The following is a 20,556-nucleotide window of genomic DNA, read 5'->3' on the forward strand; positions in this document are numbered from 1 at the left end:
GTGGGATGTGGGAAAAAAGAAACCTCTATTCGAGGTCCTCCCACAAAACGTGACTCTCGGGTTAGGCGCCGGCCCTTCCAAAGCTTGGCGGAAAACAACCAAGATGGTAACCACGACCTGAGTCTCGTAACTTTCCCGTAGAGTAGGCGTGTTTTTTGCACATCGCTCCACACGAACGGACGCACAATGCGGCGCAATGATTTCTTTTAATGTTTTAACAGGACTTCCTTGAGGTATATAAATTAATTACTGTGTTGATGTCTGCCAGTCAAGCGAAGCTGCTATTCTCATTATTCAACCTGCTAAAAAGAAATTCGATCTGCGTTTTGCGATGCCTAGTTGAGATTAAAACAAGCAACAAGCGTTCATTGATATATTGTTTTCCCACAACCTCATTGCGAACTCATTCAACTGTCATTTGAACACCTATTGTAAGAAATATTTCGTGGTGAAATATTTCACCCATACACAAAAGTATCCAACACGGCAGTATAAACACAGCGTACCGGTTAGCATCCTCTGCTGTCACAAACGTAGCTTGGGCGCAAATTCGTGTTTTATCCTGTATTTGAGCGCAAGCATGAACGATAGTTGTAGGTTTTTTTGTGAATAAATTGTTGAAAATCCTTGTACAATGTTACATTTTCGCGTCCTTACCTGTTTACAGTTGGTGCTGGTGGATTCAACGCAACGGCGGCCGGGGGAGCCGAGTCGGAAAGCAAATCCGAGGGAGTGCTGCCCCTCGTCATAAAACAGATTCTGAAATCGCCAGACAGTGGAATAACGATGTTCGGTCATCACTACACAATGATCACAATCGTGGCAATCGTTCGCAAAGTCGAATACGCCTCCACCAACGTAACCTATCAGTTGGAGGATCACACGGGTATGTAGTCTCGAAATGTTCCGGATCAAACTTTGCCTAACTGTTTCTACCTCGTTCTCCGTCGTCGTCGATCGGTTCGCACGATCAAAACAGGAAGGATCAATGCCCATTACTGGGTGGACGACAATGCTCCTAACAGCACACCGACCGTCGTACCAAACTCGTACGCCAGGGTCGTAGGCTCCGTGCGCAATCAGGACGGCAGCAAGGTTATTATGATATTTAAAATTGATCAGGTCAACTCACCGAACGAATGTACGACCCATTTGCTCGAAGTGCTGCACGCACGGTACAAGTTAGAGGAACAATACAAACGCAAAGTCGAACTGGGGGCGAACACGAACGCCAATGCCGCTTCGAACGGTGGCTTCATGGAAACAGATTCGGTGGGCGCTTCGCTCGGTTTGAACGGGAAACAGTTGGCCGTATATAAGGCGATCAAAAGCCATGTGTCCGCAATCGGAATCGACCGAAAGGAGTTGCAGGACAAATTTAGCCACATCAACAGTTCGGAAATGGCGTAAGTAAAGCACTACCTTTCGACCGCGGGAAGTGCATCACGAATCTAACGAAGCCTCTTCTTTCACAGAACCATCATGGATGAACTGATCGGAGAAGGAATGATATACTCAACCATTGATGGTGACCATTTCCTGTGTGTTGATGCTTAAGTTACCCTTTCTAATGAACATTCTGTGTCATGAGCAACAACAATAAACACGTTTACCTTTCTCCTGCTAATTGTGCTTTTGTCATACTTTCGTTGTTCTTTTATTCCAACTCTATATAATAATCAAGATAAATATTTGCGTTGAAATTTATTCCAATGCAATGTTGACTTGTGAACTATGCGCTATTGCGCTATACACACTTTGTTTTACAATCGATCGTCTTTTTTCGCCCTTAACTAGCTCTTCTACGACTCCGAATTCTCAATCCGTTTATTTTCATGCCGTCTCATGATATGCCTATCCAGACTAGTCTTTCCTTTTATATGCATACCACAGTAGGCACATTCTAATCTGTTGTTTCCGTGAACATAATTCATATGACATCTGAATGCGTTCGCGTTATCAAATTCTTTGCCACAGAATTTACAATTATACTTTGGAGTGTTTTCCCCATGAGATAGAAGATGGAGCGAGAGTGCACGCTTTCGTTTGAAGCGATTGCCGCAGATATCACACTTAAACTTAGCAGCATCGTGTTTCTCTAGCATGTGTTGTTTGAAAGAGACTGCACCGCCGTACGACTCCTTGCAATATCTACATTTTTTTACTCGATGCGCGAAGAGATGATCAGTAAGCATATACTCACGGGGAAACTTTTTGGAACAATACTTGCATCGATGGATCAGTTTGTCATTTGCAGGATGATTTCTTATCTTGTGTCCATACAAGGCATTGGAGGAGTTGAAACCCTTGTTGCACACATGACAAATCAACATTTTGATTTTCCGGTTTGGTGGTACAATTGACGATACAATTGAAGCTGGAAGTTTCTCGAGAACAATCCAACATTCTGGAAGGAACACCGAGTTAGGGGTGGAATTTGCAGTGCGATCGAGAGTCGAATTGCTGCTTGTAGATTCGCAGGTGTTCTGTTCTTTGCATTCTTCTTCTTCTTCCATCGTTTCCGGTGAGCCCCAATTCTCCGTATCTATTTGAACCATGTTGTTTGTCCATGTGTCGCTGTTTGAAAACTCTGCGGCAAACTCTTGATTCTCATCATCGGACAACTCGGGCAGCTCCTGCTTTTCTATGTCTATTTCATCGTAGATGTTCTCTGTGCAACTGTTGATAATTGGTTCGAGGTTGTGTCCACTGGATAACTCGGTCAGTTCCTGCTGTTCTACGTCTATTTTATCGTATATGTGCTCTTTAGAGTTGCCGGTGACAGGTTCTCCGCTGTCTTCATCAAGCCACTCGGGTGTCTCGGATCCATCGGTACTGTGGACGTTGTTTTTGACGGCAGCTAGCTCCATTTGCGATGTTTGCCATATGATGTTTGAGTGAACCCGTGCCGAGAAGGAATGGAATGTTCCAATCGTAGTTTTACATTCCGGGCACGCCAATACTGGGATGCGCCATTCAAAGTCCTTCTGAAATTAAATAAAAGCGAATGAAACGTAAACATTAGCACCCATTCGTTCAATTCATATGGAAGGATCGGATGAATGTTTAACTTACCCAAAAAGGAAACACATCCTTTAATATCTGCTCATCATCGAAAGCGCTTCGTGTATTGGGACACGACCGTAAGCAAAACCGGCACAAATCACTAGCCATCGTTTTACGTACTGAAACCTCACAATTCTGTTTGGAGAAGATCTCAGGAAACACCAAACATCCACATCGAACAAATTTCAACGATTTACTGGTTTCTTAGCCCAGCGTGGTTAGAGATTGCCGTACAAATAATTTCGACCAATCAGCGACCGTTTGTGTGTTTATTTATATCGTTTGGTTTGACAGCTGCGAAGGTTGTTACAGGCTGCGGTGAACACTTTTAACAACGAACGATATTGACGATAGAAACGATTTATTGACGATAGCTATATCTATAAAATCTATATAAAAACAATGATGCTCCACAAAATTACAACTCTTGCACCAAATTTGTCTTGATTGGACTTTAACAGCCTTAATTGTACTTTAACGATGAGCGCATCCGATTGTCTTTCTATACCAAAGTTCTTTTTCTACTGTCTTTAACAACACTTCCTATCATTGACAGTTAATTTTTGAACAGACGCCGGCGTAAACAAAACAAGTAGCTCCCAAAAAATAGTGTTTGTTCGTGAGAAATTATTGTTGAAAACATTAATGTAAGAAACTATGTAGTGTGCATTGCATGATTCGCAAAAATGCTTTCCTATCGCTGGTCCATATATCAATTCGAATGATCGTAAAATGGTGCTTGCAGAATTGGCAGGAGCTATCCATGGCTTCTTTCTATTGCTGTTTCAATTCTTACAAATAAGTGCCTACGTCGGATACCTGCTGTTTTGCGCCATTTACTGGGTGGCATCTTTGGCGGGTTCCTGCGCAAAAACCGTACAGCTCGTCGTTACCGTTGTATATGAGGACAACCGACAACTGGTGGAAGATGCAAAAGCTGTGCTCATCGGTTTACCGGAAGTGCTCTACGACAATTGTAGTGCCTTGTACACGATCTATTGCCGCCTGGTGGAGTCATTGCAGAAAACAGTCCAAGGAGCTAGATCCTATCCGGTGCTGGCAGCAGATTTATTGAAGGGGGCTGTTATCATTTTTGGAGAAGCGATCTGGTTACTAGCTTCCTTGCCCTTTAAGTTCGTGGGAACTGTCGTGCACGGCTTTCAAGAAGTATGTATGTACGGCTCCGATTTACTGATTTCCTTCGTTCGATACATGATCGTAGATGTGCCACTGGAAGCAGCTTTCGGATTGGCGGTTGTCATTCATGCTTATTTCAATCCGGTGGCTACAAAGCGCCTTCTCAAATGTGTGCTCCAACTCTCGTACTACTTTATTCGACGCTGTATGTTAATTCCTTTGCCACAAATATATCGGTTTCTGCGGAGCAAAAGCCGCACCCTATTGTTGCAATGCTGCCAAATACTCTACATTGCAATTGTCTACACTGTGACACTTTATGAACGCAGTTTACGACCGTTTGTGCGAGGCCTAAGAAATCCTATCGCCCTCCGGCCAATCCAGCAGCCGAGCGAAACGTCAGAAACACCAAGACGCGTTCCGGTTCGCTCGAAAACACCGAACAGCATCGGTACATGCATCATTTGTGAAGACAACATGCGTTCCGTTGCCTTCGTACCCTGTGGTCACCTCTGCACCTGCCGGCAGTGCGCCATAAATTTAGCCGACTACGATAGCATGTGTCCGGTGTGCCGGAGGTATATTGAGCACAACCTCATCATCTACACCTGAAAATGAATCTTCGCGATTGACTGGCAAATAGACTGAACAAGGACCAACGGATCCCCTTAGCAGATTTAGAGGCTACAACATTTTTACGCATCGTATCATAGTCGCAGCACAAGAAGGATAATTGATTTTACCTCAAATCGAAACGATACCGACATTCTCCAACCGCACCGCGAAGAACCACCCGCAGAGTACATGTAAGTTGTCTTTTAAACAGAATATGACCAACCGGTTCTAACAATGGTTTGTTTATTGAACAATTCCTTACACTAGTCTACAGATTGCACAGTTTGGAACTGATGCTTAAGCACTGGCAACCGCATCCGGTGGCGCACACATCGTACCGCTCGAACCAAATCCGCATGTGAGCGGTGTGTCCACCGTGGCCACACTGCAGGCAGGCGTTGGCAGCTCCGCGCACTGGCAACCGACACAGACTGCAGTATAGTACGGGTTTCTTGCAAGTGGCACATGCCGGTGCACCAACGCGACAGCAGTGCAAGCACTCCGTCACAAACTCCACGCATCGCGGGGTGTCCACGTAGCTCGACAGGAACTTGAGCACCTTAGCACGGGGAACGAGAAGTCCCCAACGGTAGAGCATTTCTGCGTAGCTGCGCCGAAAGTTATCGTACAGGTAACGATTGCTGTCCCCGAGGAGGCCACGATTGATATCTCCAAACTGGGCACTCGATGAGCTGCCTCCCGTGGCACCGTTCGCACCTAGCAGTCTAAAATCGTCCAACGAATCGGACCACGAGTTGCTGCGCAAGTGCTTTAGCTGTTGGGCCAACATCCAGCCCTGATTGACGGAGGAAGACGACGATGTATCCACTGGCAAAATCGTGTGATAAGGGGATCCACTTGGCTACAGAACCATTGCCAGCGTCCCGCCGGAGAATGAGAAAAATGACAAAGAAGCGAAACAAATAATATTAGTATATCTTCGCACGCTGGCGGACGCAGGAAATCCGAGATACACGTATGTTGAGCAAAGCATTTGACGACACGAGCACACGGGAACGACAGACAAGCGTATAGCAGCGTAGCGAAGCATCGGAGAGGTGGACCTGGACAATGTACAATGAAATTTCCCACGCGGGCGGATTTTGACGGTCATCTAAAAACCTGCTAAGTTAAAAAAAACGAGGAACTGAGATAATCAGGATCTTGCATGCAGGTAGCGGACAATTATTTGGGCTGCGAAGGCGCACATAAATGGGAACGAAAGTCGAAGAAACAACATAACAAAGGCAAAGAAGCACATAACGCAGCGCAAATGAATGAAATTCGGTAAGATTAGTAACAAAAAGGTTTTCCATGTTCCATAAAGCACACAGACACACGTGGCGACCAAAGGAATTGCGCACCACATAGAGGGTCACTATCGCCATCAAACGTTTCGTCCATGGTACGAAGGTTTAGTTTTAGTATACGAGCACCCACTGAGACACTCACAAAACCGGATACCAGATGGGGTGGAAGAGCTGATTGGATTTACCTTTATCTTTCGATGACCGCTAAGTAAGTGCTATAATGAGTTTAAGGAAAGAAACAATTAAAAAGCTAACAGGAAAAAAAACAGATGTGATGATAACATAAACATACTGGCCATGCTGGCCCGTACCAGCAATGCAGGCCTGAACTAAGACCTCTTACAAACTACAGAGTGAAAGGAAAAGGTTCAACAACGATTCTAGAACCGAGATGTTGTAGTTGATGTGTAAGTTAAGAGATACTCTTCGTTCATGTGTATCACGCGCGTGGATACGCTCCACCGTTAGGGTTAAAGTACAGCAATGCACAGGTGTACTGAACGACCCGAGTTATTGACTAAAATTCTGTCCCCCAACAAAGGTTACGATCATGAGTGAATATGGAATAAAACAAGAAAACAATTCAAAGGAGATTCATAACACGGTTTTGTTAATCTGATTTGTAAATAAGACTTAACTACGAGTTGAAATGCGGTCGGTAGTGATACGGTGACAAATTTGCAATCAACATGATGTCCTTCGAATTGTTCTCTCATAAACCCTGGGTACTGTTGGAACGAATTGGATTAAAATTCATAAGCAAAACCATAGTTATTCCATTACCCATTAATAAAAAGAAAAGAGCTTCGATCAATTACAGAAACCAAAATAAAACAAAAGTTGCGCTGTGGCGAATGACCCTTTTGCAACTAAATTGGTATTGAATAATCAGATTCGCACACACATAGATTCGTGTTTCTCTAAAGCGCGTGCCCGTGTAGTATGCGAATCCAAAATACAAACGCACACACATATGGCGATCCAAAAGGACTGGCAAATTGTAAGAGACTTACGCTTTGATTGATCGATTTGCTGCTTGAACTCGAGCTCATAGAAAGCTCGAGCGCTGAAGGGCAGTGGCGCCCAAAGGCACAGCAAAGCATGGCCGCCGTCTGAATGTCGTGGATGCGCGCAAAATGAAGAATGCTGCGAAAACCAAACGAACGATATTAGCAAAAGGAGTACATCGGGCGAGCAAAGTGTAAAGCTTCCTCTGCAAAGTCTACGCACAGCGATTCGAGCAGGCTCTTGGCGAATGGATTCTGGGCGCACAGCATATCGTCGTCCGGCTCGAAGTCTGTTCCCGGTTGTGCGATCATTTCCGCCAGCGACCAGCACTGCACCAGATCGATACGACCGCATCGTTCCGCAGCGGCCCGATTTTGCCGACACATCTCAGCCACGTTCGTCGTCGAGATGACGTAGCTTTCGGCCAGCTCACGGCTCACGTATAGTATTTTCGATACGTCGTACACGTGCACGGCCGCCACATTCGCTTTTGCCGATGTACCGCGATGCCGAGACGATTTCTATTGTACGTGCAACGATAGTGTTAGCAGAAAGCGAGAGGAAAGAATTGCTCATGATCATGGGACATACCCGGTCCGGAAGGTAAAACGAGGACGTGCTGGGATCGCGATGTGCGTAAAGTATCGGTTGCGATCCCATCACGTTGCCAAGGTAACCACCACTCAGTGCCGACAATGCTCTGGGTGTAGTATTTTGTTGTTGCTTTAGGGTGATTCGCTTCGTGTGAAGTGGCCGCGCAAATGTCACCAGCATTCCCACCTGACAGAACCGTACGCCGGACGTTTTTGGGAAGGGCACGCAGGCATCATGTAGGACACTGCTAAGCGCTCCCTCCAGTCTAGGTGATTGCATTCGCAGGTGGCGGTCCCCGTTGCTTGCGGATGACTTCTTTAGATGCGTCACCAGCGCACGCAGGCACTGCTCAAGACAAGTGCGACCTTTCTTTACCCGTTGGCTGGCCGTCGTACGGAGCACTTTCATCAGTGCCACGGATAGCGCGTCGTCGAGCGACGTGCCCTGGCAGTAGTGAAACTCCGGCATAATCCCATTGTTTGGGTAGAGCGAGGGAAAGTTCACCTGAAGCATGATCACGTAACCGTTGACGGAGATGCGCACGGTAGCGGTGCGCTTAGTCGGATCCAGCACCTCGATGTCGATGTGTGGGATGTTGGGGTTAAGGAGCGAGAACTCATGCTGCAGCGAAACCGACGGTTGCTTCTCTCGCAGCGGAGATTTGGGACCGGCCAGTTGCTTTCCGGCACTAGCACTTCCTGCCAATGCGGGTACGGTGTTACTTGCTTCCTCGATCACTAGCCCATCATCGTCGTCCGTTGCAGGGTAACGTTCGCACAGTTTGCGTACTTCCTCATCAATGCGCCAGATGCGTATTGTTTGATCGCGCGACCAGGTGATCAACTCAGGATCATAGATTTCCTTACGGCCCCAGGCGAAATCGAGCACCACGTCCGTGTGCCCGACTAGTGCGCAGATCGGTGCGTCCTGTTTCGAGTTGTTCCACATGAGAAGGCTGTTATCGCCGCGACCCTGCTGCGGAACGCTTGTCGTGACGAGCCCGTCGGCGAACGGTGTGTAGCGCGCGCGCCACACCGGGCACGAGGTGGTGATGATTTTTTCCGCCCGACGCGGATTATTGATGTCGAAGTACTTCACTGTACCGTCTTGGCTGGCGGTCGACAGACTCGTCTCGTGATCGTGACTCCAGTTGATGCCGTGTATCCGCGAAAGATGCGCCGTTATGTATTGCACCGGACAGGAGCCCTTGCGTTGGTCCCAGATGCGCAGGTCGCCATCGTGCGCGGTGGCTACCAAGTTCCCCGAGACCCGATTAAAGCCCACCTGACTGGCCCCGGACATACAGACGGCACTCAACGACAGTACAGGCTTCTTTGCATCCCGCAGGTCCCACAGATGCGTGAACGTGTCGATCGAGCAGCTGGCAAGTAGGGGAGGCCCCTTCGAGTGCCAGTCAATGTCCGTAATCATTCGGGTGTGCGCTCGAAGCGAGTGCTTCAGGGTTGGTTCACCGGAGCGCCACGTGACGACCTCGATCTGCTGGCAGGTCGCAATCGCACAGTACTCCTGGCTGTTCTGGCAAATGGCCCACTCGGCCGCGGTCACTTCGTACTTCGATAGGCGCGGAAAAATGCGCAGTCCGCACGCTTCGATCGATTCATCGCACGATCGCACACCGCTGCCGTCGGTTGCTTCGTAATCACGCAGGGATTGTAGCGCCAGCAGACGCCGTCCGGCCAGCAAGATCCATTTGCCCGACCAATCGACGGACATAACATTGGCTTGAAGATCTCGGTACTCGCGAACCCAGGCACTTTTGCGCTGCAAACATAGCGGTTCGCTGCCCGTGGCACCGCCCACCCCAACTAAGCCACCCAAACTGGCCCCGGCACGAGATTCGCTAAATGATGACATCTTACAGGCGCGCACCGACCGTTACTCCATCGTCAGCCTCAGCCTCAGTTTCTTCGTGTGTAAAGCAAATTCAATCCAACAATTCGAACGAAAGGATTGTTTATGTTTCTTATCAAAATCTTCTCTCAAATCATTTGACACATTCTGTCCGAACTGCATTACGCCATATCGTGCGAAGGTGTAATGGGCGCTCTGTGGTGTAATGAATAAGGTTGGAAAAAACGTTTTTAACGTATCATTTATGCTAAATCCACTTCAACTGTATAAAGTAGGCGTAATAGAATTATTAGAGCAACTTAGACAATCATAGATTTCCAAGAAATGCTAATGTTATGTTGTAAACGCGCTGTCATTTTGCTTCATGTTTGGCATGTGGAGTTCGATACTGTCAGTCACGGTTCGCGGAAATCTATAATTGGTGAAGCACCCCAAACAATTGCCCCTACCTTATAAAGCTAAACTAACTTCAATTTATGCTTGTGAATCGCGCAGTGCGTACCGCAATCATATGGTTGAAAGCCACGACGAAATAACTCTCTCCTATCTTGTTTGATTCGGTTTCCGGGCATCCAAAAATGCCTCACGGAAGAAGGAAGATTGCGTTCAGTGGCAAGCAGAAAAAGCAACAATTGGTGGCCAAAAAACAGGCCAAATGTAAGTAGTTCGAAGGGTGCTCCAGGAGTAGCGTCGGTTTGCTCTCGGTCTCTGGTTCTCCTTATCGAATAACCCGCACCCGTAGGTAGCACTTCGCAAAATGTGGTACGCAAGCTGCGGGACGATGAGTCGAGTGACATCAGCGAGGACAGCGATATGCCTCGGACATTCGGGGAGAACATCGAAAAGCTTAACATGCAACCGCTGAAGGATCCACGCAGCAAAAGCAACCGATACGTGCTACAATTTCACCGCGAAACGGCCAAGGAGTTGCGCGAGCTCAAAGAGGAGGCTCACAAGCCGCTCGTTCACCAAAGTGAACAGGAAATGGAACTGGGCGACAGTTACTTCCGAGATTACGATTTCCCCAAGCGACCCAAATGGAGCTATGAGATGTCGAAAGAGCAGCTGGATGGCAACGAAAACCGATACTTTTTTGTAAGATTTTGTCGTAGAGTTTTGATTGCATTTTAAGAATGATTATTTCCATGTTCATAGAAATACGTTACGTTGCTGGAGAAAACCCATTACGACGATATGAAATCGTTAAGCTTCTGTGAGCTAAACCTGGAAACGTGGAGGCAACTGTGGCGTGTTTTGGAGCTTTCAGACATTGTGCTTACCATTGTCGATTGCCGATTTCCTGTACGGGTCCAAAATGAGTGTATGGCTTTCCAAACTGCATATGAAAGAATGATTGTGTTTTATCTTCGCAGACATTGATGTTTCCTCCGTCCCTGTACCGCTACGTAACCGAAGAACTGGGCAAAGGCATGATCTTGGTGATCAATAAAATCGATTTGGTGGCTCCGGAGGTTGTGCTTGCGTGGAGGCGTTACTTTGAGGAAAAGTACCCCCAAATCCAGGTGGTGCTCTTTACCTCCTATCCGTCGTACAACCTGTGCGGCAAGCAGGAGAGCAAGCACGGGCTAAAGATTCGGCGAAGACGTGGTCGCATGCGAATGGCAGCAGAAGGTTCTCTGCAAATTTACGAAGTATGTCGCCGGTACGTAGGAAATGATGTCGATTTGGATTCCTGGGAGAGAAAAATACTAGAAGAACGCAACGCACCGATGGAGGTGGATGGCGCCGAGGAGGACGAAAAACTAATCGCCGAAAGCACGCATGAGGAGGAGAAAGATTTCGCGTTCGAAGAGCACGTAAAGTTCAAGAACGGTGTGCTGACGATCGGATGCGTCGGTTATCCGAACGTCGGCAAGTCGTCCTTGCTGAACGCGGTCATGGGTAGGAAGGTGGTCAGTGTCAGTCGGACGCCTGGCCACACAAAACACTTCCAGACAATTTTTCTCACCAACACCGTGCGGTTGTGCGACTGTCCTGGATTGGTGTTTCCTTCTGCAACGCCACGCCGTCTACAGGTGCTCATGGGCAGCTATCCGATTGCGCAGCTCCGTGAACCGTACGCTTCCGTGCGTTTTATAGCCGAGCGTATCGACCTGTGTCAGCTGCTCTCGCTGAAGCATCCCGAAGGCGAAAAGCATTCTGTGTGGTCTGCGACCGACATCTGCGATGCTTGGGCTCTCAAACGTGGCTTTCTGACCGCAAAATCGGGGCGCCCAGACACCTACCGTGCAGCAAACAGTATTCTGCGGATGGCGTTGGATGGAAAAATAACACTTTCCTTGAAACCGGTCGGATACCATCAGCAGAAAAAAGCCCTAGCTGACGATCCGGAGCTGGCGCGAGTAAAGGAGATACAGGCCATAGTCGAAAACGAAGGCAAAGAGGATGACGATGATTGTTTTTCCGATACCGACACGGAGGATGTTGCGGGAGCTAGTAATGATGGGGATAATGAAGAGGATGAAGATCCCAACTCGACGACTTCACCTCCGGCCAGTTCCAGTAGTGTTAATCCATTTGAATTGCTTGTCGGTCGCGAGTAAAATTTCTTTTCCTTTATCTTACGACCACTCATATTTGTACCCAGTTTGTTGCTTCGCTTTTAATAAATGGTTCTTCGATTAATTTGTTCTGTCTCGTAGTAATATCCTAAAATGTTTGGTTTTAAGATTTCCTCTCCATTTTGTCAAAATACGGAAACAAACGAGTTTTTAATTACCGTTTGTCTTTACCTTTTTTCTCTTGCATTGCTTAACATTTTATTGTTGGGATCTATCGAATTATTTTCGAGTATCATTCCATGAGATTACAGAACCGATACTTTCAGAAAATCTACATTTTTACTGTTCTGAAAATAAATTTATTTGGAGCACGTTCGCATGATAATCAATAGCCACTTCCTGTCAGCGTCAAACTGTCACATTTTGTACCAGCTTTTGACATTTGGCAATGCCGCCAACGTTAGCACGTTCGTCAGCGCCGAACTGACAAGTCCTCTTTCCGGCGAACGCCACTGTGAAACAGACGTGTTGAAAGTAAATAAGTAACAATTTTAGCTATTTCTTTTGGTAAAATGGTATCATTTCGTGAGTTAAAACGGAGCATCAGCCAGCAAGGACATTCAGTTTACAGGATGATGTTAATTTTTCGTTAATACACGATCCAAATCCTTGTGAACGAGTTAAAAAGGTCCATAGGGTATCTGCACGCTAGCGCAAGGAGCGATCCTCCGCTGTAGAGTTATATTAGTTTGTGACAGTGTGTCGGCTCGTTCATTTTGTTCTCAACCAGCCGTTCATACGCACGTGTCCGCAGACCGGCCTTCTATCCGATCCGATCTCTGTCGATGATTCTAAATTCCGAACAAAGATTTTTAAATTACCACACCGCCATCAAGTGATCAGCGACGAGAAGTTTAGCCGGTTTTCTGCGTTGTTGAATGTTCTAGTTGAGCTGAATGTGTTACCGCCTAGATACCGGGCTCTAATATCCGGTCGAGACCTACCTCGTGGCGAGGTGAGGTTACAAGTGATTTGCTTTTACTTTAAAGCGCGTGTACCCCTTTCTTCCGGTTATACAAACGCAGCACCATGGCTGACGAAGCGTTTGAAAACTTCGATGAGGATGCGCCTGTGGTGGCGGAACAGCCAGGCCAGGTGCTCGAGGAGGCTCCGGTCGTCATGCAGTCGGAGCTGCCCGAGATCAAGCTGTTTGGCCGATGGACTAGCGACGATATCGATATTTCCGACATTTCCGTATCGGTAAGTTACCCAAGCCCCTTACCACGTGTATAAGTGTGTGGGTATGTCATGACCAACGAACCGTCCCACGTTGCGATACCCAATTTCATCTCTCCGCAATGCTCGCTCCTTCCCCGCTTCGCAGGATTATATTGCCGTGAAGGAGAAGCACGCCAAGTTTCTTCCCCATTCGGCCGGCCGGTACGCTACCAAGCGCTTCCGCAAGGCCCAGTGCCCGATCGTCGAGCGTCTCACCAACTCGCTGATGATGAAGGGTCGCAACAACGGCAAGAAGCTGAAGGCGGTCCGAATCGTACGCCACGCGTTCGAAATCATGCATCTGCTGACGGGCGAAAACCCGCTCCAGATCGTGGTCCACGCAATCATCAACTCCGGACCTCGTGAAGACTCGACCCGTATCGGTCGTGCCGGTACCGTCCGTCGTCAGGCCGTCGATGTGTCGCCTCTGCGTCGCGTTAATCAGGTAAGAGCAAGGGGCAACGAATCCCACCTCCTCTGCAGCCATTGGCTTTTTCGATTCTAAATCAGGCATATTGTGTTGACTTGCTTGAAAAAGTCTATGTCTTCTGTCAATTCCAATAGAATCGAACAGCAAACACATGGTCTGATCGGACAGAAGCTGCGTTCCAAGTAATGCGATCACAGTGTGCCGGTTGATCTGTGACAGACGCACCCAAACACATACAAACTCAAAGGAGTGTAAATTATCGGAGTTCTGATGTTTTGGGTTTTTTTTTGCTTTTTACCGTAGGCCATCTGGTTGCTGTGCACTGGTGCTCGTGAAGCAGCATTCCGTAACATTAAGACGATTGCCGAATGCTTGGCTGATGAGTTGATTAACGCCGCTAAGGTAAGCTCTTTTTATGCACTGTTCGTAAGCATGTTTCGATTGTGGATTAGATTTACTCAAAATGACATCCATTTTGTTCCATTTCCCATTGTCATCTCGTGAACTTTTTTTGTCTGCGTGCTTTGCTATGCAATGATTTGGCGCCATGATTTTTGCATGTCCGCCGCTGCAGGGTTCATCGAACTCGTACGCCATCAAGAAGAAGGATGAACTGGAGCGTGTTGCCAAGTCCAACCGATAAGCAAAGACCGCTCATTCGTCGCTTCTTCGCGCACATGTCATCTGCGCCGTATCGGGGTTGTGTCCAGGTTTCCGGTTTTGCTTTCTTGTTTTTTCACTGTCTATCCGTGGAAATAGCCCTTAAATATCAGCCGAGTCGAGGTTGTGATGGTGCATCCTTGAAGTAATACCACTTGAAAGAGAAATACGGGATTTTTGTTCGTATTGTGTGACGCTGTCCTTGACACGGCGTTGCACACACACACACACACCATATAGAATGTATGGTGCCAATAAAAAAAAACTGGAAAAAAATATTCACCCGTTTACAATTAATTTTACAGTTCACGGCTTTTTGCAAGAACTGCGGGAAACGAAAGGGTCATTAGGGAAATGGAATTTTATTCTCTTCCTAACAGGATGAGTGCTGTGGAAAAAAGATCATCAAACGAAGGAACAGTTAACTAATAATGCTCTTCAAATAGATAAGGTGAGTGATTGTGCATTAACTTACTGAATCTATGTGAAACACCGTCCCTTTGAACTTTAATAAGCGGTATAGGCATCACCAGTACTTTTCAGTACTTGAGTAACCTTTACTTCTGTTCTTCTGGACGAGATCATGACTGAATATCTGCAAAGGGTTACGCTTCCTCATCGAAACTCTTTCGTGCAAATTCAGTTACAATAGTTCGTTATGCGTAAACCATCAAACGAACTAACATATTTTATTATCTTCGTAACAGATTCCGTTGTACGACTTCCAAGTGTGAGTGTTGGTACCTTCGCCTGCAGCACTGTCTATTGATTAAGGTAAATAGCAACTCCCCTTTTTTTCTTTTGTTGTCCAGCAATTTTATTAAGCTTTTTCCACATTCAATTCGATTGAGCAAGAAGTTTTGCTGGACAAAACTATTCGTTCTCAGGTATCTTGGGGTCTTGAGCTCATTTGAGACCCTGCATCGCACGATGTAACAACAAACAATCCATTTTGTGTTAACTCGGAATAAAAAACTCATATTTAGGAAACATTAAAAAATCTTTGTTTTCTCTTTCTAGATTACTGCGAATATGTTGTTACAATTGTTTAACCTGCCCTTGAAGTGGCCCTTCGCACAGGTAAGATATATATTTTTCATGTTTAATCACTTCGTACGAGTTAAGAGTCGCACATCACCATTCGTAGTGAAATAAATCCACATTCGCTTGCGAAAGGATATGGGCGACTAGAGCACCGTAAAGAACAGTAATTGTTTATTCTCGAATGTTTAAATGATAGATTCTTCTTACTACATTCATAAAGCTCATCGATAAATGAGTGTGGTCAATTGCGGAAGCTTTTCAATAATGTCTGTTTTTATTCATATTTCAGGTGGTTCTGGAAGTACTACTAGAGCGTAGGAATGTTTTCGGAAACGGTAAGAATCGAATTACATTGTTATTAATAGCCTCTGTCCGTCCAGCTTACTCGTAAGCGATATGATTGGAGCACTTCATTCCAAACAGTTCCACTATATGCTGGACAACAACAATAGTTGGTGCTTTGCAGGGTATTGAAGTGAATCTTGTTTACCCCTCATAAGACCAATAACACACTCCTCTTTACCGCTCTAACGGCATCGTGCGTGACAGACTTTGAATATTAATTTGTTGATGTGTGCTTTTCCTTGCAGATTGATGGTAGTCAAGATTAATCTATAATAGTTACGTGGTGTGACTAAAAAGGTAAGAAAGTTGGATATTATTTTTGTGGCAAAAGCAAATTTTGTGATGATTTTAGTACCGCCCCAGTCCGATGCAAGTGCAAAAGACGATTGGTAAAAAACCTGATAAATTTACAATGAAAATAATGTTTTTCCAGCACTGTTACCGATACAACACAGATCATTATTAATGTAGTTTTCTTTCTATTTTAGATCACGTAGGGCGCTTGCACGACAACAGGCAATTAAGTACCAAAATGAGGATTTCTAGAAAGGTGAGCATTGTTTTATCGTTAGAAAATCTTTTTGTGATGATTTCAGTACCGCCCCAGTCCAATGCAAGTACGCAAATGACGATACGGTATTATTCTGATATTTTAAATAAATTTATGACTCTTGTGTGAGTTATCATTCAAACGTTCGTGGTACTAAGGTTGGTTAACCTTTTTATCTCTGCTCTTTTCAGACATCTGAATCGTGCCCGATCTGCTCTCATCTCCAATACTACAAAAACTGTAACTTTAAAACATAAAACAGGTAAGCAATGCTATGTTGTAGCCAGCACATCTCCCTTCGGTCGTAGAATTAAGAAGTTCAAGAACTTAGAATTAGTAAGTTCTAAATGATGATCCTTTTTCAACAGTTATCCCTATCTTAGCTATAGTGCTGACGTCCTCAAATTCTGAATGTTTTAAAAAGTCATACCAAATACGAAACGTCAGGGAAGATGACAAATTTTATAGTTTTATTTTCCTATTCCAGAAAATGGTGCGCAACAAGACGATGACTTGATGGACAATGATTCGAGGTAAGTAAACGACCAAGACACACACACTTATCTGAAATGCTATCGGAGTGCTACGAAACATGATGATTTTAAAACATATACGCATTAAGGGGTCAGAATGTTCATTGTTGAAAATTAAGTTACCCAGACTTGCCCTATCTGATAAGCACTGTGCACTGCATATGTTTCAACACTATTCATGTTAAGTTCTTATGTCCGGCCGTGACTAATGCATTCCTTTTTCCCACCCACAATAGATCCATAAAATGCTATGTTTTCCATCCATGAAATGCTGTTTACACCGAGAAGGTAAGTTTCGAAATCATAGTTAAACAAATCATCCTACAAGAAGTGGTTCATTTTATTTTATAATGATGACAAAATCGTAACGAACTCGAACAACCATGTGAATAAACACGATTGGTCTTTCTGAAACATCAAATCATGAAGTAGCGAACTCCCCATCTCATCTTAAAGTTTGATGAAAAGTAAAATGATTTTGTTTTTTAATTTTCATTTAGATTTCGACCATTGATACGGTTCGATACCCATAGAAAAAAACGAGTGCCGAGGATGAAAAGTGAGTTCTACTTTCCATTTATATTCTGAATTAAAAGAAAATAATGAATGTATGGTCCATTCTAATGCCGGCTGCGCTAAACCCTAAGCTCGGCCAGCTTCGCTATTGGACCAGAGCAAAATACTTTATTATTCTGGTGTTTGAGTTAACGTGTTTAGTTCTCATACCGTGGAAACTATTGTGACAGTTTTGTTTGTGCACTATAAACGTCGATTGGATATTGAATCATCTGTTCGTTGATTTTAAAATATCGCTTTTTCTGTTGATTTTTTTTTCAGATGTAACTGAATTTTGGTCGGCGAATTTGAGGCAGAACTTTTCACATCAAATGAAAGGTAAGAGGAGCATGCTGTGAATTCGGGTTTACTGATTTATTATTTTTACAATCTCAAATGATGATTTCTAATATTGATATATACGCTAAGGGGACAGAACATACTTTGTTGAAGCTTCAGTTTACCCAGACTTGCCCTATCTGTTACGAAGCATCCCGAACGCCTATCAAAAGATGATACGAATGCATCGACTGATGAATGTTTTTCTTTTTAGGGCTTACAACTCGATTTTGCGACGTTGCATTTCGCATTTTTTGCATTCCAAGCAGGTGAGTGATTTATGAAAAACAGCAAAAATGTACGAAAAATGTTTGTCCTGGTGACTAGAGCCGGTCTCTGAATGATTAGTTAAGCGAACGGTCTCAAGATGGACGTAAAGTATTTGTTATTTTTGATATTCAATCAGTGGTTTGCGGAAGCTTTCGTTGCCAAAATAAAATTCAAAGAACATTTACCATTGCTAAAAAAATAGTTTTAGTGGAAAATGTTTGCTTATTACAAACTATTTATTTTCGCTTACTTCATACAGCTTAACCCAAAAGCGGAGGGAGCAACTTCATCGTCGGTGCATCCGATTGAATACGGTATGTTATCGAATTAAGCGGCATAGTGTTAGTCACCAGTCCAAAATATTAACATGATGTTCAAATCTAATCCTTACCTACATTGTCTGATTAATATCGTGACAGAGATCGACATTGACTGAAACAATCATTCATATAATCTGACCACAACCATCGGACTGACCATAAAGCATCATTTTTAATAGTAATTTTTCTGTTTTTCAGAATTCTTTGAAATGGATTCTTTACTATCTGCTGTTGGGCGCTTGATTTGATCATTGAATTGTGGTTTTAGACGAGGTACGTATAATGTTTCACGTACTCACAAACACATACTAACAAGCTATGATGAAATGCACATTTGCAATAAACCTTACCTACATTGTCTGACAATAATTCGTGGAAGATGTCATTTACTGAACAAATCGAAAAAAAGTTCAATATGCACTTCATCGAAAAAGAATAGTTGTAGATGCACTTTACTAACATTAAATATTAATTTTTCCAGCTTCCATTAAAGCGGATGGTGGAAAGGCACACGGAATATAGCCGCTAAAATAAAAGGTAAGCCTATTTAGCTTTGTCCACAGTTCCCAAAACATCTCTTTCTCAATGATGATACAAAAGGAAATGGTTTCGCAAATACAATCATGAGAAATTTCATCACTGATTAGAACTTCCTTGGCTGTCTGATAGCATCAACAATGTCAACTCAACGAATGTCTGTAGAAGTTCATTTTATAAATTGCCTTCCTTTTTCCGTTACATTTTCAGATTTCTTCATGCAAAGCTTTTCAAAATACGTAAGAAAGATACGAAATATGCGCAGAATTGTGAAATGTGATTAAAATACGTGCGGAACAGTAAGGCGTTGTAACAGTTTTTACAATTGGAATTAATAAAATTCGAAACATACCCAACATATTCCGCAATTGTGTTCTTTTTTTCTCACTATCCGAATGTGTTTCCTATCTATCGATTGATCGTCTAGTGAGTCAGTTCCCGGACACACAGAAGACAGCGATTAAAAGCAGAAAAATGTAATGTTTCACGGTAATTTTTTATTTAATTGGTCTTGGTCTTGGATGTACGGAGAGCAGCCATCATTCATCGTTCTGCTGCATTACCTACCTTCACATTGAAATGCAACACGGCAGACCATGGCGGTTAAACGTCTTTTATTTGCACTTGTCCATCAAGTTACTAGAAAATTACCCGTCGTAATTCGGATTCTTGAATTTTACAAAAACGCTACACTTAAAGGTTGGATTTTAATGATCATTTCATTAATGTTAAGTTTTAATTTTATCCCTCCCCTCTTTTCACAGCATCAGAACACACCGTTTTTCTCATTTACCTAGTTCGTTCCCTCTTCCATTAGTTTGTACTATGAAGTATATGTAAAAGTGGATCAAAAATTAGTAAAGACCGAGTGAAAGGCAGCCAGCTGTAGTGTAGCAGTGGTAGCAGCATAATTCGCAAGGAAAAGAAAAGCACACGATGAGATGAGGCGCGCAATGGAAGCAGCGACAGTGTAAGTGCAAGTTTTAGCTGAACGGTAGTTTCTTGGCAAAATTCGTTGAGAAAAGCTTCTTCTGCCACATTCGACTTTGAACGCCATTTGATGATGCCGCGCGCGTATCTACCACAAGCTCCCGAACTTACGACGGCCACTGGTTGTGTTTGTTTTTCGATTGTAAACTTATGTACCCTTTGTTACTATTTCCATGCATTGAAAATTGAACCTATTTGAATATCCCACTTTCGAAGGCAAGCTCAAAATAACAAAATAATTTAAATGTACGCTTCAACCATGCAAAACAACCTGCACCTAAGCCATCGGTTCTTCCATCAACATCGATTGTCAACGGCGGCGCCTCCACCAGCCGGGTTGTGAGGACAGCAGAACGGATACCTCGTTTACATTGTCAGTCTTATTTTTCTTCCAATCTTACATGTTCGTTGATTTTCACGGATTTCACCAAAGCAAGCCGTCGGACTCTCTGCGACAGACACAACGAATCGTTGTGCGTGCAGCAAGAGTAAGTGGTTCATTTTAAATGGGATCTGCTGCTGTGGCCAGTTAGTGGAACGTCATTTTTCTGTTAAATCACACAATTTACTATCAAAACGGC

The 20,556-nt window shown here is 44.4% G+C and overlaps 4 protein-coding genes across 6 annotated transcripts; 3 read left to right on the plus strand and 1 right to left on the minus strand.

The window, feature by feature from the left end:
- Positions 1–580: 580 nt before the first annotated feature.
- LOC128271329 (replication protein A 32 kDa subunit) lies at positions 581–1,608 on the plus strand. The gene is made up of 4 exons (XM_053008801.1): positions 581–593; positions 668–886; positions 980–1,406; positions 1,476–1,608. Exons 1-4 carry the CDS (start codon positions 581–583, stop codon positions 1,555–1,557), a joined length of 741 nt encoding a protein of 246 aa, XP_052864761.1. The 3' UTR covers positions 1,558–1,608.
- A 3,478-nt stretch (positions 1,609–5,086) lies between these two features.
- Positions 5,087–9,617, minus strand: LOC128271325 (GATOR complex protein Wdr59). Of its 3 annotated transcripts, none has more exons than XM_053008794.1 (5): positions 7,728–9,617; positions 7,359–7,657; positions 7,142–7,274; positions 6,314–6,343; positions 5,087–5,680 (listed from the first exon to the last, which is right to left on the minus strand). In XM_053008794.1, the coding sequence occupies exons 1-5, from the start codon at positions 9,603–9,605 to the stop codon at positions 5,087–5,089; spliced, it is 2,934 nt and encodes a 977-aa protein (XP_052864754.1). In that variant the 5' UTR covers positions 9,606–9,617. The 3 variants fall into 3 exon arrangements, with proteins under 3 accessions (XP_052864754.1, XP_052864755.1, XP_052864756.1); XM_053008796.1 differs by having other exon boundaries at positions 5,406–5,680; positions 6,271–6,343; XM_053008795.1 differs by lacking the exon at positions 6,314–6,343.
- Positions 9,618–10,109: 492 nt separating this feature from the next.
- LOC128271327 (guanine nucleotide-binding protein-like 1) lies at positions 10,110–12,242 on the plus strand. The gene is made up of 4 exons (XM_053008799.1): positions 10,110–10,259; positions 10,345–10,697; positions 10,758–10,904; positions 10,976–12,242. Exons 1-4 carry the CDS (start codon positions 10,181–10,183, stop codon positions 12,164–12,166), a joined length of 1,770 nt encoding a protein of 589 aa, XP_052864759.1. The 5' UTR covers positions 10,110–10,180; the 3' UTR covers positions 12,167–12,242.
- Positions 12,243–12,625: 383 nt separating this feature from the next.
- Positions 12,626–14,776, plus strand: LOC128271330 (40S ribosomal protein S5-like). Its single transcript, XM_053008802.1, has 5 exons — positions 12,626–12,658; positions 13,210–13,384; positions 13,509–13,847; positions 14,136–14,234; positions 14,407–14,776. The coding sequence occupies exons 2-5, from the start codon at positions 13,214–13,216 to the stop codon at positions 14,473–14,475; spliced, it is 678 nt and encodes a 225-aa protein (XP_052864762.1). The 5' UTR covers positions 12,626–12,658; positions 13,210–13,213; the 3' UTR covers positions 14,476–14,776.
- Positions 14,777–20,556: the final 5,780 nt, after the last annotated feature.

Source organism: Anopheles cruzii, chromosome 3 (genome assembly GCF_943734635.1).
Source record: "Anopheles cruzii chromosome 3, idAnoCruzAS_RS32_06, whole genome shotgun sequence".
Taxonomy (NCBI): Eukaryota; Metazoa; Arthropoda; class Insecta; order Diptera; family Culicidae; genus Anopheles; species Anopheles cruzii.

Bases quoted from the DNA above. Each gene is read 5' to 3' on its own strand.
- LOC128271329 (XM_053008801.1), top strand. The intron at 887-979 runs GTATGTAGTCTC...CGATCAAAACAG, and splicing joins TCAGTTGGAGGATCACACGG to GAAGGATCAATGCCCATTAC. The intron at 1,407-1,475 runs GTAAGTAAAGCA...CTTCTTTCACAG, and splicing joins ATCAACAGTTCGGAAATGGC to AACCATCATGGATGAACTGA.
- LOC128271325 (XM_053008794.1), bottom strand. From the start codon at position 9,605: ATGTCATCATTTAGCGAATCTCGTGCCGGGGCCAGTTTGGGTGGCTTA. The intron at 7,275-7,358 runs GTGCGTAGACTT...TGGTTTTCGCAG, and splicing joins AAGAGCCTGCTCGAATCGCT to CATTCTTCATTTTGCGCGCA. The intron at 5,681-6,313 runs GTAAATCCAATC...ATGGTTCTGTAG, and splicing joins GCGGTCATCGAAAGATAAAG to CCAAGTGGATCCCCTTATCA.
- LOC128271327 (XM_053008799.1), top strand. From the start codon at position 10,181: ATGCCTCACGGAAGAAGGAAGATTGCGTTCAGTGGCAAGCAGAAAAAG. The intron at 10,260-10,344 runs GTAAGTAGTTCG...CCGCACCCGTAG, and splicing joins GGCCAAAAAACAGGCCAAAT to GTAGCACTTCGCAAAATGTG. The intron at 10,905-10,975 runs GTACGGGTCCAA...TTATCTTCGCAG, and splicing joins TTGTCGATTGCCGATTTCCT to ACATTGATGTTTCCTCCGTC.
- LOC128271330 (XM_053008802.1), top strand. From the start codon at position 13,214: ATGGCTGACGAAGCGTTTGAAAACTTCGATGAGGATGCGCCTGTGGTG. The intron at 13,385-13,508 runs GTAAGTTACCCA...CCCGCTTCGCAG, and splicing joins TTTCCGACATTTCCGTATCG to GATTATATTGCCGTGAAGGA. The intron at 14,235-14,406 runs GTAAGCTCTTTT...CCGCCGCTGCAG, and splicing joins AGTTGATTAACGCCGCTAAG to GGTTCATCGAACTCGTACGC.